Here is a 16,458-nt window from a genome sequence, read left to right as displayed (position 1 = left end):
GCCGGCTATAAACGGCACGAATTGCCAAGTCAGGACGGTACCCCTTTCGCAAATCCAGAGCATCCACTTCTGAAAAAGGGTCCCATGACAAGGCCTTTTTTCCCTTTTGTGTCACATGCCGCCACTTGGCAACATGGAAATCGGCTAATTCGTCTCTATTCCCCAAGGCACACGAGGGTGAAACGATGTGCCTCAGGTACGAACACGGTTACCCCTGATTCAACATGGAGAATGTGTTACGTTTTATCTCTTTTTCACGGCCATTTTGGTGGGCACAAACTATGGAAACTATATAAATGCGTCACATTTACCATGTGCGACAGAATCTAGGTTATTTTCAATTACATTACAAAGATATGATTTCATTGTCCGGGAGGGCAGAACGTAACAGTGTCTACGCGCCATTTTGTCAGTGCAACTCACCACGATAAATCGGTTGTACTTACAGTCGGCGCGATTTGCTCCCGAGCAGGTCTTGATTATATCCTGATTTCCACCGTCGAATGTCCAGGCATACGCGGTAGGACACGAGCCCCCTGTGAACCATGGGAGAGTTGAGCTTACTGTGTGGCGCTGAATTACGAGGCACAGAACTTACGGAAATAATCAAAGAATGCAATATTATTAGAGGGGCAGGCTTCTTGTGTCGAAAATTGGCCACTAGAACCCAGTTATTATGGGTCCCTGGTCCTGGTAATGACATGACTTACGTGCAGCAGTTGGCCGAGTTCCCTGGATTGCCGTTCAAGTTCGCAAAACACGAAGTCTGCTCCATAGTTAGGTCAACTCGGGTGGGATAAATAATTAGGAATGACATACAGTGCAACCCTGTGCAGGTTGGTTCTGGTCCGTTGGGATTCTCAACGGTTCTGGGCCTATATATAAACAGTCCGTCAATCGGTTAAAGTGTAATATTAAAGGGCTTACAGGTTGCGACCAGGTCCACCGCACATTCCGCGGCGGGACATTCGGCGCTTGGTGTTATACGTATGGGGAGGTCAAATCCATCCAGCAACGATACTTTAGAAATGTCAATAGAGCGACTTTCTAACTATTGAGCCGTTTCCTTACCATCATAATAATCAGCACGGTCATCGGTAGGCGAAAGCGTCCATTCTGCCAAAGTCGTTGGGGCCGCCCCATCACTGGTACAATTCAATCCACCCGTGCAGCCTATAAAGTGTAAGTACGAGTTCGAGAATGGACATACGGACTGGGTTTACCTCCTGTGACGCAGGTATCGGGACCTTGCCTTTCCGGATTCGAAAAGTCGCATCCTCTTCTCCCCCAAATCCTCCCGGCAGCCCAATTATCTTCACACTATGTGTTAGGTTTTGCTCGCAAGAGTACCCGTGCGTGTACTTACCGGGTACAGCAAACTGTTTGGATGTATTGGTGGGCGCCTCCCATCCGCCCTCTACCAACGGAAACGCATTCCCATAACTCGTGTTGGTCCATACGGCAGGCCAAATCGTAAATGGACATGCGTTGTACACTGTGAACAGTCGAGCGGTAGCAAGAGAGAAGAAAAGTGGCGAGATGGCGGCGACTGAATGCATGGCTTTGGGCGGTTTGAAGATCGAGATGAATTCAGGTTGGTTAGTTGGGGACTGAAGCTCCACCGCATATAAACACGCGCCAAGTAACCTCGTGGGCCGAGTATAACGAGAGCCGTGCCGTGAAAATGAGTGGAGAGTAAACATATCGAGTAAAGTTCTCTACGCGAGCCTCGAGGTGTGCGTCATGTATAGAGAACAAAAGCTGATGATGCAGTGAAAAGAGGTCATGCTTATGAGGCGTGGTTAATCGAAATGACCAGGACTGAGCTATGACGTAACTTGGCAAGGCGAAAAGGCAAGTTGGCTTGAATTCGAGTTCCTATAATGGCTATGTGCTGTGTTTTACTCGGCACATGCGCCAATTTCATTCCTGCGTGGTATCGGTGCGTTTGAGACTATCAGTAGATGAGCGCTTTCGATCGGGATCGACGCACTAGAAACTGTTCGGTCAAGGACCGCACCCGCGGGGGGTGGGAACAATATGAACAGGATAGCTTGGGTCCTGGGTCTTTTCCTACATCATAGGAGCTAATAGGCTTGTTACATCTAGGACCTCATTGGCATATATGCATACAGTCGGGTGCTTCGAGTGCGCCAGCGTAGCATCATGGAGCCAAAATGAAATTCGGCTTCCAGCTTTCAGCTGTTCAGTTAGAGTATCCGCGGCCTTTAAGTGTTTGTTTGCTTCAAAAACTGACTCAGCATAGTGGGCTCTGAAATGAAAGTAGTGAGGAACAACTTTCAGGAGACCCCTTACTCAGCTTTTATTTGAAGACAAACCTATCATGGACCGTCTTTTCAATAATCAAACCAGATTCAGTAATATCTCATGTAGATTAACGGTAAATACCAAGATCCAGGCACATGTGGAACGATCGGATATCAATGTAGCGGCTGGGAATATCTATGCAATCACACATCCGTCAGAGTCCAACATCTTCGCCATGCCTTCTGGTGAATTAAAATCCTACGATAAATCAGTAAAAGAAATTGCAAGCAAGTTAATGGGAGTTTTAACTCACAAAGCCGGCCGGAACCTCTCCCATAATCTCCGTCGGGGGCGACCCAAGTTCTTGCATCTGACCCAGCAAATGAGTAATAATCCCCGCGAGAAAACTTACACCCATACTCACCTCATTCATAAGTCTAAGAACCTCCTTCCCCGTCTCTTTATCATCATCAGAATAATCCGGTTTCTGGTATATCTCCACCAATTGCTTCACAATCGCCTGTTGAGATTTGTACCGCTTCATATCCTCCTCGGGCAAATTGGGATGTTCGGCAAAGTACCCAGGGAACTATCATCCAAAGATCAACCTTGGCCACCCAAAACGAGAATAACCAAGAACCCTCCTCCCCTTCCTCACCTTTTCATTCATCTCCACCAACGGCTCATACAAAATCTCCTTGCCCATCAACTGCCCCATCATACCTTCAATCATCCCCTGCAACCCTTCCTCGTTCCCATCCCCACCTTGACTCAACTGTTTCAAAAACTCGGCAAAATCGTCTCCTTCTCCTCCCAGTCCTAATCCCGAACCAGAACCCGGTCCCGAACCGGAAGCCCGAGCACTCTCATCCGACGACTTGAGCTTATCCATCGCTTGCCGAATCGTCCGCTGGAACTCACTATCCGGCGCATCCGGATTCGTTTCTTCCCGATTGGGATCGCCATTGGGATTGAGATTGAGATTGGGGATAGGATCCATACCACCGAAGCGTTTGAACAAGTCGGACATGTCATGTTGGTCCTCTTGTGGATTCGTACCTTCCAACTCGCCTATGAGCATTTTTTGCCATGCGGCCGCTAGGTCGTCTGCCCCGCCGTCGGTGGAAGTACCGGTTGTTGTTGTTGTGGTGGTGGTCGTGGAGGACGATTCGCCGCGCATCATAGCTTCCATCTCACGCATGAGCGCAGCCTCAAAGTCTTCCGACAGTCCGTTTGTAAAAGGTTCGTTTGGCTTGGGTGCATTTGTTGGCGGGGCAGGTTTGGATGTGGCGGGAGGGACAGCAGCAGCAGGGGGTACGGCGGGGGTGAATTGATCGAGGAGATCTACCACATAGTAATAGCAGTAGCAATAGCAATAGTAGTATATCAGAACTCGCTCGGTACATGGATAAAAGACGAATACGAAGCATACCATCAAGTTCGTCCAAGTCCTCTTCTTCAACTTTGGGCGGCTCGGGAGCGGGAGGTTTGCCGGCGTTGGACGAGGGAGTGGTCATGGTCGAATATTACTTTGCCTCTGCTTGATTGGATGGCACTGCCACCCATATTCCGGCGCTTGAGTGTGGGCATGTGAATGTTCCTTTTGGTTTGATGTGGGAGATTTGTAGTGCGCATATAATTGGATTCGTGTGTGCTTTTTTTAAAGGTAGCTTTGGAAGACTGATAAAACAAACAAAGTGTTTTATTCGCGCATCTATTCCGAAAAGCTACCTCTTGACGACGGGTTAATTTTACCCTCTGACATTTCCCATTTTATCCCTCCTCACACGCGAGATTATGACCTTTTTCATCCAAGTTATCTATATACCAACACATATCCAAGACCTCCATTCCTAGATCACCCTCACAAGACTCTTCAACCACTCCTCCCCCCATCCTCCCCATCTCGTAAACCCCAACCCAGCCCAGTCCATCACTCGACAGCACTCGCACTAATCGTGTCGCTCGTCCCATTCTCATACCGAACACTCACACTCCCGTCCTATTTCATCACACATGGATTAGAACACAACAGCTGACAAGGCGTAAACGAGTATCCAACTAACCTCGTTTCCGAAATACGCAGCCTTGGCCATTCCACAGAACAACCCGACTTCGACGACGCCTGTCAACATTTTGATTTTCGCAAGGAGCTGTGTGGGTATGAGTGTGAGTAGGTTATTTACGAGTTGTGCGAAAAACAAGTGTTCCCGAGTGGATTAAAAGAAATCCAAGGCAAATATGATCCCAACCCGGTAATGATCGAACTCGTGGACTCACATCGTGGGGATCTTGCATATACGCCTCGTCAAACGGCGCATCGATGCAAAAGTTGCCGTTGTCGGTGACGATGGGCCCCGCTTTCATTTTTGCCATTCGAAGTGTGGCTTCGGGCGAACCTATTAAGTTTGGTTTATTAGTTCCCACCACCAAGGAAAGGTCATGTATGAAGGCGAGAGAGAAAAAGGTAAACGCACCAAGTCGATGTAAATTCTGCAACAGCTTGGCATACGCAAACGGAGCAACCTCGATAGGGACGCCTTGTTTCCACTTTTCTCCTCGCACATTAACATCTTTGGTATGTGAAGAAAAAACAAGGAGGCTCACGCTCTTTCCGAGTAGACCTGTATTTTTGCGATAATCTGCGACAATGACGAATCTGGTTTGAAAAAAATAGTACTATCAGCCAAAAGTACAAGGAAAGGCCGGGAACGAGGACTCACATGTCTGCAGCCTCGGCCAAGACCTTTTCTCGCAAATGACATGCTCCACCACCTTTGAGGCAGTTGAGCTCTGCGTCTACTCTGTATGGAAAAAAAATATCAGTTTCTTGATCCTAGAGTGAAGATGAAGGGGGACTTGCTCGTCAGCGCCATCAATAGTGACATCAATAGTAGGATATTGATCGACATCTCCGAGTTTAAGTCCACCCCTGACGATCAGCTCCTTCGATTGGAACCCTGTGGCAGACATTAACACTCTGCCAATGGATTCAGAGGGAGAACTGACCGGTGGGGATGAACACTCTGTTCTTGTTCAATTTGTCTCCCTGTTGGATAATCCGGTCTACGACATACGGCACGGTGGAGCCTACACGCATATTAATCAACTGTTAAGTTGAACGGAATGAGAACACACCTGATCCGATTCCAATAACCTAGACCCAATCAATACGCATTCACAAGAGTAGAGAGGGACATACAGTGTGTTCAGGCAGAATATGGTGGTCGACAGCAGTATATGCCGCCAAGCGTTTTGCACTCTCGAGAACCTCGAGCTGCATAGTAGCCCTCTTCAAGGCCTCCTTGACATACGGAGACTGGACGGAACTCTCCATAGAGAGACCTCCGAGCGACTGGATGGCAGCCATCGATCCTCTCCGCGAAGGCGGATTCGAATTAGGACCATGGTCCAACTTGAGCAACGCAGGCGACGGCATCGTGCTATAGTATCTGTACAAAAAACGAGAGCAAGTGAAAGGTGGTACGAGTGTTGTAGCCAACCGTAAATATCGAGAACCAGCCAGCTTGGACGCGTGGGAATTTACGGTCGGTTTGGCTTGGTCGAGGTCTCAGCTCGGGGATTATGTCATATGACTAAGCGCTGGACTTGGTTTCTCCTCCAGTGTTGCGACGATATATAGCAACATTCGTTTTGTTCGATCCGATACGCGTTCGCTATGGGATGTAGGACCTTTCAGCTGGAGACAGGTGTCGATGACGACGGCCGGACCCTCCGAGTCCAACTTGGTCCGACGTCCATGTCCGGCACTTCCAACCCACTGACATCGCTGCTCATATACCCCACTCATGACCCCCATCCAACAAGCAAGACAACAACAACGACGTACTCTCATACATGTTCTCCAAGATCTTTTCTCGTGCTCAGCCCCAGACTCACAAACTGCCCGTTCGTCCGCTGCGATTACCGCACGTTGTTGCCGCTCACGAGAGACACCATTCGACTATCATCATGCAAACCATGACGAGCAGAGCTTTGTATGCCCAGACAGACGAGGGACACACTCCTGCCTGGAAAGAATTTCAACCAACGCGGGGGACAGATATCTGGGCATCCTTCATAGCTAGCCTCTCGACCATCGTCACATGGGCACTATCCACCCTCACCCGTCGAAACTCGCTTCATTCGTCCTCGAACAACAACACGGCCACTCTGCCCAAAAACAAGTCCCTCCGAAACGACGAAGACCTCATTCGTCGAGCGCTCGAACAAACGGGAACACGGACGGTCCGGTTCTATGATGAAAAGCTCGAGTGTCATGATTTTCATCCCGGCCATATACAAAGACACGAGTCCATTGTTGAGCTTTCTCCGCGTTCGCTTGGGGCGGCTGGTTGGACTGCTGCTGCTCGTGGAGCTCATGCGCGTACGGAGATCCCGAGTCCTCCGATGGCGCGATGACCCCCGCCTGTCCCTGTCACTCGTTAATCATACGTCCTTTTCATGGTAATTGACTTGGCTTCGAGATATGGTATTTATAGTAACCCATTTGATTACCGGCAAGTCCCAGGATTCCCTTTTGTGTACAATATACTAAACTCGAGTGTAGATCTTTATAATGTGTACTTTTATAATCCTGAATCAATTCCGTTTATCAGTTTCTGAGGAAAGCCATGGGGTCTGTTCGAGTTGTCGATCCGTGCAGGTAGGACAAAGGTGTTTGATTAGCCAGCAATCCGAAAACAAGTTGAACATTACCGCGCACGAGACATCCCACCCAGATAACATTTTCCACACAAAGCGTAAACAACAGGACGCCGATACGCCCGTACGGCGTGAGTACTGTGGGAGTTCACACCTATCCCTTCAAAGATCGATCAATTGGCAGCAACGGATGAAGGAAAGAGTATACGGATATTTATAGTAAATCTCTCTCTTTTTCTCTTGCCTTTGATTGCCGAGTGAGTCTGCACGTCGTGTCGTGCTTGTACGCTGAGCTGAGACGATTAGGGCTTTGTGATGCGTGACCTGCCATTGTTCCATCGCGCAATATCACCGCTCTGTCACTTTTCCCCCGTTGTAGGTCAGGGACGAATTGCGGTCTGTTGTGCAGTACGACTACCCGGTCGTGAATAATCGCAATCTATGAGATGGTGCCCCCTCCCCCCTTCCTGATTGGGTTGAAAGGTTAGCCACCACCGATCGATTTCGGCTCCACATATTTAATTATGCACCTGTCGGATAGCTCAAATCCTGGAATGCATTCCAAGACGATCTACCACAATCAGATTCATTCATCTTGTCAAACAAGCCACCGACCATTCCCTGCCCCCACCACCACCATGGCCAATCGCAGCGGACGAATAGACGAAAGCCACCGTGTTATTATACTAGGAGGAGTTAGCCACCGTGAATTCAAATGAAGAAAACGTCAAGTTGTATACGGATGGATTCGGTTATGGAGAATCAGCGGTCGAGATGTTCATGGTAGGTAGGTATAGGTATGTAGGTCTCGACGCAACGCCAAAGCTTATAGTGGCACGCGAAATTACCTGTGCTGTATACGAATCCAAACGACGGGTGCCGGTTGGTTATATAGGGAAGTGCGCTATCGATTGGATACTGTAGATGACGAGTGTCGACATCAAGGGAACGCAGAGCCCCATTATTCATATGTACCAAGGCATATGTATGGGCATATATATTTGGGGAGCTGTCTCCATCACTCAATTACTATACAAGACGCCCGACATAATTATATAGCTCATTGCAAGTCTACATCTTCATGTCTTCATATCTTTCATACCACGGGCGACCCTTGAGATCTTGGCATCCATAGCCAAAAATGATGTCATGTAAAAAGTACCGAGGTCCTATCTCCCCCGCAAACGTGTGTTCACTTGGCAATGAGGTGACTTTGAGAAATGGAAAGTACAGTACAAGGGGAAGGGGGGACGACAAGGGTCCTATTGCAGATCTCCTCTTGGAGGATTCCGCTCGTATTCCTCGGCGAAAACTATCGGGCCGGGCGTGATCGTGACCTCGCGATCATAAAATAGAAAAAACTTCTTAGTCCTGAGGCTGGTGGGGCGGTCTCTCTGGGTCAGTGGTCAGTCGACGTCGGTATCGGCATCGGTATCGGGCATCAAGCCCTGGACGAGTGCGCAGCATCAATCCACGTTTCTCGATTCTAGTCGACTCACACGCGGTGTGAAGCGGGGCGAAAAGATCTCTCTTATTTGGTGTCCCCAAATTTAGTCGAGTGGAGTCGGTGTCACGCGGGTATGTCGGGTGTTCGTCGATATATTTGATGGGTGCAGTATGGGCTTGTCCCGAAGATGAAGATGGACACACATGGATTAGATCTATTTGTTATTCGAAATAATAGGCTATTGAATAAGAAGCATACGTGCGCAAGATTAAGGAATACTTGTGCCATCGGTGGCGGTAAGCGCCAGGGATGAGAGCCCCGTTCGCAGAGAGGCGGTGCCGACGCGCTTGTGAACGCCATCAGCCGCGTCGTCAGGAAATCAAGACCGAGCCAGCCGCCAGCGCTCGATTACACCGACCAAGACCCCAATTCGGGGACATTTCGCTCATCGAATCCTTTATTGCCGCTTCGGGGCGTGACCAATTGTTCCCATGTGACACTGGGGTCAACCCAATTCGCACATCGAAAGAAGGAAGGTGTTCTTGTCATATGGGAAACTTCGGTAATCGGCCAACTATGTGCCTATACGCCCATGGCATATGCCACGTCGAACCCATCTTGTGCTGCGGAGATCCATCAGCTGTCGCTTCAAAGCGAGACTTCGCTTGAGTCTTGTGCCCGGACATACCTGCGGCATAAAAGGTCCGGGGATGCAAGAACTAGGTTGTGATCGCCGTACTTGTGCCTCCTCTCCTCCCGTGTCCTTGCTGGTCCCTCGCACGCACGCACACCCCCTTATTAGGAGTATATTGTTGGGAAACAAAAGATGGTGTCGTTGAGCTTCAAGGTTTTGGCGGCCATGGTCGCTGCCGCCGCTGTCCAGGCCAACAGCGAGTTTGAGCTCGAGGCTCGTGATTGGGAGGCCCGCCGCTTGGTGAGCTTAATTAATCAAGTTGGTTGGGATTTCGTGATTAACATTGATGTGTTTTTAGGTCCCGCGCAATTTTGAACTCCTCACGACCAAGCTTACACTGTTGGTGCACAAGGTGCGTCATATTCAACCTTTATTCCTGAGCTCCCTTTTAACATCCTGAATTAATCCAGGATAGCTTCAAGACGGTTACCAAGTACAAGACCGTCACCGTCACCGCAGACTGTGGGGCCACAACGACGTTTGTAAGTCCCCATCAGCGTCGACCCCAAAAAAATTGCCTTATCATCTCACCTGTCGTATCTGTCCCGAACAGTCCGACCCGGCCCCCAGTTCCACAGAAACGTTCTCAGCCCCGACGGAGACCTCGTCCACAACGGACAGTACTGTCCCCACGACCACCACGGATTCGTTCCCGCTCCCTACTTTGACGGATCCAACCACCTCCAGCGATACATTCACAATTCCGTCGGATACGTTGACCGCTGGGCCCAGTGTAACTGACACTGGTGCCACCAGTCTCCCGACTAGCAGTTTCACTGATACGATTGGCGTACCGGGTGGAAACGCAACCACCGATCCTGGAGCGACGACGACGGCGGGTACCGAGACAGCTCTCCCGACCTTCAGCGATACGGTCGTTCCTTCCGGTACCGTAGCCGGCGGCTCCAACGCCACAGACCCGTTCGGGAGCCCGACCAGCGACCCGTTAGCGAGCCCGACTAGCGACCCGTTCGCGACCACGACCACCATCACTTCTGACCCACTGGCCTCTCCGACGAGCACCCCAGCCGCGGATCCACTTGGTATCTTTGGACCGTCGACCGAGACTACGGATGTGAGTCTATCTTCCTGATTCCACGTTCTGGATTCATTTGGGAGAGGGGGGGGGGGAGATCAAACCCTAACACATTATCCGTCACTCGGGCGTCGGCTCCCGTTTTCGTTACGATTGTTTACTGATGCCCTCTCTCTGTGACCCAGGTGACGCTCGTAACTGACCCTACGGCACCTACACCGACCGCCCCATCAATCGCGAAGCGCATGAAAATCGGTCGTTGGAATTAGATGTCTCCTGGACTAGACAAATGCAATTCTCGCTAGGTCCTTGATGGATGGATGGGAAAAAACCTTGGGGTTTGGACTTTATGTGTGTCATAGTACGGACATTGTTCTATCGTTTTATTGGTCTTTCTGTCTTTTATGCTTAATTGATCATGATTTTGAATTTGAGTTCATTCGGTGTGAGTGTGGTTTTGTTGGGCCCGAGCGTAGAGTCATTTCGAGTATGGTATAGACTCGGGATGATGGGAGATCAACCCGCAAGTATTCCCTCCCATACAACCGGGCTACGGCCAATCAGCCCCGGGCGCACCATAACTTGAGGTGGATACCTATCCTATCATAGAATGTTCCGCTGATGGACACGAGCGATAGAGATTACATGTACATACAGCACCGTTAAATTTTCACGACAGGCTAAAGCCACGGTGTTCCTGGCCGGAAAGTCTTCGATTTGTCTCGTATGAGTACCGGTGTTTATAGATGTAGATGCATTTACATATACACGCCGCTCGGTTCAGTGTTGCCGGGAGTTTCTGGGCAAATTGTCTTGGCCGGTATTAATTTCAAAGCTGTACTATTACGGTAACTGCGCCGATCATTTGTCATTTGGAACAACCATGGCAGAGAGCTAGTAAAGTGATGTTTGAATACGCTGGATCCTGTTCACCATACACGATACATATATGAGCTCCCAATCTATCGAAGAAGCACCAAAGAATATCGTCGTATGGATCCGAGGTACGCGAGCATAATAAATCGTTAAATCGTATAAATCCCTAACAAGTAGGCACTAGATAACCTCGGTATTAGTCGTAAGTACCCAACGGGTACCCATATCTTTTGTACTACCCAAGCTAAACAGTCAATGATCAAAGATTTTTGGAGGTATTTTATAGACCAGAAAGGCGAAGATGGGCGAATTTGTCAGGTCGTTCATCGTCGAGAGCTCAACCCGACGAATCGGCGGGAACCTTTGATGAGGCGCCTAGGTCGCAGGATGGGCATTCAACAGCAGCGTAAGCTATTGTTTTATTATATCTACATATATACATAATATTGACCGTTTCTCGATGTTCAGCTGAACTTCCTTCCTATGTCACTGCAGCTGCAAAAGCGTACGAGTACGTCAAGGAAAACTATAGAAAAGGGGGTCGAGTTGTGTATGTGGCAAGATCCGGTCTGTTCCTCGTTTAGGACTTGATGTGAGGTCAGAATACTTGCAGATAGCGATGTCAGCCCGGATGGTGTTATAAATGCGGCTCGATTGCTGGCTAAATGCTTGGTGCGTGATTTGGAAATCTCAGACAAAGTATATACTTATACGATTGCGTTTAGTTTGAAGACTGCCCACCACCCGATCGAGTAGAAGGGTTATTACATTTCAAACCGAATGATGCGGGCCAAAACCGGATACCTATAAAGTGTTTTGTGCTGGGAGGTAGGATTACTAATTTTCACCTTTTGATTTAACAGCTGACATCTTTGGAGTATCGGGGTTCAGTGACTCGGGACAGCATGTGACGGTTCTGAACGAGGACCTGCAAGCAAAGTAGGTCATAATACCTCCTTTCGGGAGAAATATGCCTACCCAGATCGATAGGTTTTCTTCTTTCTCGATAGAGCATATTATATGCTGGAATTGTGATGACAAGTCTTTTTCAAGTTGTCATACCGCTCTTACCCCTGCTGGACATGTCAAATCTAAAAAGGCAAGTGAGGTCATTTTTTTGCTCACGAAGTTAATGAGCTCCTTCTAACTTTCCCGTCCAGGTATGCCTTTGTCGTGATGATTATCCACGATGGTTTGGTCTCCAAATGGTAAGACGATTTCTTGCCATGTGTTTCTCTATTTGACTATTGGAAAGTATCTCACCAAGGAGTTCATCGATTATATACCAGAATATGTTCCTAACTGGGACATTATGGATAATCTAGTGTGGGAAAAAGACTTCCAACCCATGGCTGAATCGGAGGACACATCACAAGGTAGGCCAGAAAGTGAGGAGACAACTCCTTTACCCGGAACGAGAGGGGAACGACCTGCGGGAGCCCATTCTACTCAATTGAGAAAGTACAATTGGGAGGACAACGACTCGAGAAATATGCGAAGTTGTCTTTTGTGGGAAGCTTACTACGATTAATGAAATATCGATTCCCAGACTATATTCTGCGCTAGGCTCCTACTAGTAATCACAGTCTCGGGTATATTAACTGAGGTACCTGAGGTGAAGAAGAGACCTTCACAGGAATCTCTTCTTTGTCCCTCGGTTGAGCCCAATGGGCTATTTGTAGATTGAAATGTAACTCGTTATTATAGCCTAAAATTATTCATACATATATTCAGAAAATGCTCTCGCTGCCTGGCCAGTCTGGAATTTCAAACATTTCGTCGGTCAACACACCCCCATGACCTTCTAGCTGCATCTGACTATACAGAATATGACCCAGTACTGGATAGGCCTCCCACTCTTCGAGCTTCGACGAATCACATAGCGCCTTTTGTGTTCCTACGTTAAGGATAGCTTTGGCGTAAGCAGGTACATGCTGGGCAAGTGCGGCGTCCAAATAACTATTGACATCTTGAGGGGGTTCTGAAGGCTTGGGAATAGGGGACTCAAAGGAGCTCAAAGTAATGGGAGCGTAGAGCTTCTGCGCCATGCGTCGGAGATGTGAGACCACGGCATGTACCAAGAGAATGGTGTTTTCCCCGTACATATTCGGAATATTTGACATGATTTCCGGCGCATACGCTGGGTCGTCGGCATACGCGCAGGGAAGGATATCTAAGGTATTGATTATGTTGGTATTCCAGCATTTATAAAAAAGCTCCAGGAATGGAGGAACGAGGGGGGAAGCAGTTTTTGAATTTGTTTGCAAATACTAGGTTTCCTGGAGTAGGAGCTGCTGTAGGATAAACGCATACGTTACTCATGTTCTTGGAGAACGGACCGAGAGCATTAGCATGGCGAAGAACATAGGCGAGCACAGGTGCAAGTGCTCCTCCAAGGCTGTGGCCAGTGAATACCAATTTTGGTGCGAGTTCGGAGGGGGTAGGGTCAATTGTCTGAAGGAATTCGGGGAGATTGTGTGGATAGCCTGGGGAACCCTTGGGGGGAGCGTTGTTTAAGAGTTGGTATAGACCTCGGGAAAATCCTAGAGTGATACAGGCATTGTCTTTATTAAGTGAAGAGTCGTTTTCCAGAATTGCTGGAAGCGTCCTGAGGCCAATAGAACCGTTGCTAGCCCAAGTGTCTGGGTTTATGACTTTACCAATCGCCCCATCCTCGTAGATAATGTCGTACATGCCGGAAGTGCCTGCGATTGCCACGACATATGTGGGGTACGATTTCCCATCCTCAAAGACTACCGAATCATTTTTTGCAACATACCAGGCGTTGCCGTAGGGTGTGTTCCTACGGTTGGGCTGTGCCTTCCAAATAACCGGGCCCCATACAACCTCCCACCCAGCCCCAGCCGAGCTCAACGCTTGGGGAAGGTTATCTGCCATTTTTCGCTGGAGGTCTTCGGAATTTCCTTTACACTTCCGGACAATGTTCGAAGCCGCAGAAAGTTGGAAGACCTGCTGAAAAACATCGTAATTGGAACCATCAGATGAGGTAGGTTCAGGTGCTGTAGCCATTTCCTATCAAGCCTTTGGGTAAATGCTGTAAGATCGCTGGCCAAATCTGAATGCTTACGATGGGTCCAGGTGAAGTCTGATGGTTTGTTGCACTTGAATGCCTATACATCGCCTTATTTATACATCATCCTGGGTGGCCGCATTTAATTGAGAAATTTGTCTGCAGGCTACGACTGCAGCGGGTATTCACTGTGCGAAGTATTGTTTTACTAAAAAGGACGAGTGAGATTCATAGCCGTACCGGGTATGTGCCTGCTATCTGGTTACTTACATATTCGCCAGGCACGAACAAAGAATTACTCAAGTCAATGTCACAAGTTTGTATGTAATAAGCACTCCATTATTGGCTTGGTACCTTGGACTACCCACATCCTTAGTAACCGCACCGGAGATGCTCATCCCCGAGCCATCCAGTCAAGGTCTTTTTGGTTAGAACTCTCCAACTAGTGGACTGCGGACGTCCCATACTCCGGCTGGCCTTGCTATCTACACATGGCTCAGGTGCCCCCCCCCCCGTGTTCACTTCTCCAACACTATCTGTGTGAATTAGGTTAGTCGTTTCAAAAGGGGGCGAATCGTGCTTTGAGAGATCTAGTGGATAGCGATTAACTTAAATAAAACAGTCCTTATTAGTCTAGCGAGTACATACTGGAGGTCTCACAAGCAAACCCTCTTTTAGAGGCAAGGCAGGTTTTAGGTAACTGAAATATATACTCAATCTATGAGCCTCCATGCCTCGGTCAAGTATCGTATATGAATACTCCGCGCGCCGCCATGTCATTTTCTAAGTTTTGCCTGCTTCAAAGTAAATATGCCCGGAGAATTTTAGCTTAAGCACTCGCAAAAGTGAAGTCAAGTAGTGTTGAAGTATTAGTATTACAACTCGAATTAGATGTATGCGTGTCCACGATCCATTTACCGACATCGGATTTTTCTCTTCATACCTATAGTGCTATGAGCATTGTTTTAACTGTGGAGTAACAAGATCCTGGAATTCAACGTGTCGGTGAAAAATGATTTTTATTAATATTATATGACCGGATAATAGTAATTTCACTATACCTTCCTTGGTATGAATGAGACTGAGAGAGGTTTGGCTCTGGGGTCAGTATATGTTAACCTTCGTTTTAGTCCAATTCACACCTATTGTAGATATGGTTTGGCATACTATTCAAAAACGGCATCTCGTAGAGTTCATTTTAGTGTAGTATACAGTGGGCAAGGGCAACCTGTCCTCACACAACGCATTCGGGAATTTGAGCTGTACAAACGTTCGTCAACCAAAGAAGCTAAATCATAATTCTGATTGTTAATGATACATCTAGTTTGCTACCTCTTGCTAGAGTTCACGTCACATTTAGTATTGGGAACCTCCTAGACTAAATGGTGGCACAATTAAAGTAACGAAGTGAGCTGGTAAATGGCTTCTGTTGTGTTCCCCAAGAATGACCGTGATTTGTTTCTGGCTAATCGATTCGTTTGATCAACCTCGCTGGGTTCCCAGCCACAAGACACCTGGGCTCAACGTCCTTCGTTACAACGCTCCCAGCGCCGACAGTAGACCCATCACCAATCGTTACGCCAGGGCAGATAATCGCTGCACCCCCTATCCAGCAATCCTTTCCAATTTTGATTGGCTTTGCCCATTCAGCTCCCTTCAAGCCATTGCGCTCCTCTGGCTTGAGAGGGTGGACCGGGGTATATATCTGCACATTTGGGCCAATGAGTGTACGTTCGCCAATAGTTACTACAAAACGGGTTCGGTATCAGTTTCGGAACAGCAAAAGATCGATTAACAATCTCACTTGGGCAAACATCTAACATCGTACACCCTGTCCCAATAAAAACATCGCCCTCGATGATAACGTTGAATCCCTAAATAATGGATCTAAGTGTGGCCGAGATAATTGTGTTGCGAATTATGTACTTACGTATTCGCAAAAGAACGGCATGACAATCGCTACCTGAGCATCCTCCTTGCATTTCAACAATTGCCTGAGTAGTACCTCTCTCTTTTCGTCATCTTGCTCGGCGTTGAGCTCCCTAACCTTTCTACCCTGCTCCCCTGCTATTCTTTGTATATATGGATCGCTAGCCAAGTAAGGTCTTCCAGCAATCATTCCTTCGAAGACACTGCGGTCGAGTTCATCAGAAGACATAGTGACTGGTTATAAAGTCCAAGTTGAATAAAGGAGTGGGACAGTGATCTCGAGGTTCCTCAGGATGGCTTTTATGCTTGACCGACAAATTTGAAATTTGCGCGGCTAGAGGGCGGCTCTGAGCGGTTGGCGCTTGACGAGTCGCGCGGATTTTCTATGGACTATACGTGGTTCCTGTGCCATTATATATGTTTGTTAGTATAACCCATAGTCGATAACTACTTAACGACCTACGAGTGATGGACACAAAATAATGAGAAGTGGTTCGGATAACGTTGGTGCC

The 16,458-nt window shown here is 48.1% G+C and overlaps 8 protein-coding genes across 8 annotated transcripts; 3 read left to right on the top strand and 5 right to left on the bottom strand.

Moving 5' to 3' along the window:
* Nucleotides 1–362: 362 nt before the first annotated feature.
* RhiXN_05661 (pathogenesis-related protein PR5K (thaumatin family)) lies at nt 363–1,559 on the bottom strand (the record flags this gene model as incomplete). Its single annotated transcript, XM_043325477.1, has 9 exons — nt 363–394; nt 447–536; nt 599–660; nt 711–766; nt 820–875; nt 928–1,020; nt 1,072–1,173; nt 1,224–1,313; nt 1,367–1,559. The coding sequence occupies 9 exons, from the start codon at nt 1,557–1,559 to the stop codon at nt 363–365; spliced, it is 774 nt and encodes a 257-aa protein (XP_043180909.1).
* A 904-nt stretch (nt 1,560–2,463) lies between these two features.
* On the bottom strand, nt 2,464–3,785 carry RhiXN_05660 (peroxisome biogenesis protein 19-1; the record flags this gene model as incomplete). Its single annotated transcript, XM_043325476.1, has 5 exons — nt 2,464–2,526; nt 2,582–2,638; nt 2,693–2,857; nt 2,927–3,612; nt 3,701–3,785. The coding sequence occupies 5 exons, from the start codon at nt 3,783–3,785 to the stop codon at nt 2,464–2,466; spliced, it is 1,056 nt and encodes a 351-aa protein (XP_043180908.1).
* Nucleotides 3,786–4,201: 416 nt separating this feature from the next.
* Nucleotides 4,202–5,707, bottom strand: RhiXN_05659 (ribose 5-phosphate isomerase A; the record flags this gene model as incomplete). Its single annotated transcript, XM_043325475.1, has 9 exons — nt 4,202–4,270; nt 4,335–4,421; nt 4,549–4,667; nt 4,746–4,927; nt 4,992–5,059; nt 5,128–5,228; nt 5,278–5,358; nt 5,407–5,425; nt 5,471–5,707. The coding sequence occupies 9 exons, from the start codon at nt 5,705–5,707 to the stop codon at nt 4,202–4,204; spliced, it is 963 nt and encodes a 320-aa protein (XP_043180907.1).
* Nucleotides 5,708–6,126: 419 nt separating this feature from the next.
* RhiXN_05658 (uncharacterized protein) lies at nt 6,127–6,690 on the top strand (the record flags this gene model as incomplete). The annotated part of the gene is made up of 1 exon (XM_043325474.1): nt 6,127–6,690. The coding sequence occupies one exon, from the start codon at nt 6,127–6,129 to the stop codon at nt 6,688–6,690; it is 564 nt and encodes a 187-aa protein (XP_043180906.1).
* A 2,516-nt stretch (nt 6,691–9,206) lies between these two features.
* Nucleotides 9,207–10,379, top strand: RhiXN_05657 (uncharacterized protein; the record flags this gene model as incomplete). The annotated part of the gene is made up of 5 exons (XM_043325473.1): nt 9,207–9,314; nt 9,373–9,426; nt 9,485–9,556; nt 9,628–10,149; nt 10,296–10,379. The coding sequence occupies 5 exons, from the start codon at nt 9,207–9,209 to the stop codon at nt 10,377–10,379; spliced, it is 840 nt and encodes a 279-aa protein (XP_043180905.1).
* A 680-nt stretch (nt 10,380–11,059) lies between these two features.
* Nucleotides 11,060–12,517, top strand: RhiXN_05656 (uncharacterized protein; the record flags this gene model as incomplete). The annotated part of the gene is made up of 10 exons (XM_043325472.1): nt 11,060–11,114; nt 11,171–11,188; nt 11,273–11,392; nt 11,455–11,536; nt 11,589–11,658; nt 11,712–11,799; nt 11,850–11,925; nt 11,977–12,094; nt 12,147–12,194; nt 12,242–12,517. The coding sequence occupies 10 exons, from the start codon at nt 11,060–11,062 to the stop codon at nt 12,515–12,517; spliced, it is 951 nt and encodes a 316-aa protein (XP_043180904.1).
* Nucleotides 12,518–12,716: 199 nt separating this feature from the next.
* On the bottom strand, nt 12,717–14,016 carry RhiXN_05655 (Lipase (class 3); the record flags this gene model as incomplete). The annotated part of the gene is made up of 2 exons (XM_043325471.1): nt 12,717–13,159; nt 13,326–14,016. The coding sequence occupies 2 exons, from the start codon at nt 14,014–14,016 to the stop codon at nt 12,717–12,719; spliced, it is 1,134 nt and encodes a 377-aa protein (XP_043180903.1).
* Nucleotides 14,017–15,482: 1,466 nt separating this feature from the next.
* Nucleotides 15,483–16,175, bottom strand: RhiXN_05654 (maltose O-acetyltransferase; the record flags this gene model as incomplete). Its single annotated transcript, XM_043325470.1, has 3 exons — nt 15,483–15,763; nt 15,822–15,891; nt 15,948–16,175. The coding sequence occupies 3 exons, from the start codon at nt 16,173–16,175 to the stop codon at nt 15,483–15,485; spliced, it is 579 nt and encodes a 192-aa protein (XP_043180902.1).
* Nucleotides 16,176–16,458: the final 283 nt, after the last annotated feature.

The sequence above is a fragment of the Rhizoctonia solani genome, chromosome 6 (genome assembly GCF_016906535.1).
Source record: "Rhizoctonia solani chromosome 6, complete sequence".
NCBI lineage: Eukaryota > Fungi > Basidiomycota > Agaricomycetes > Cantharellales > Ceratobasidiaceae > Rhizoctonia > Rhizoctonia solani.
This window is presented reverse-complemented; position numbering and strand designations above follow the sequence as displayed.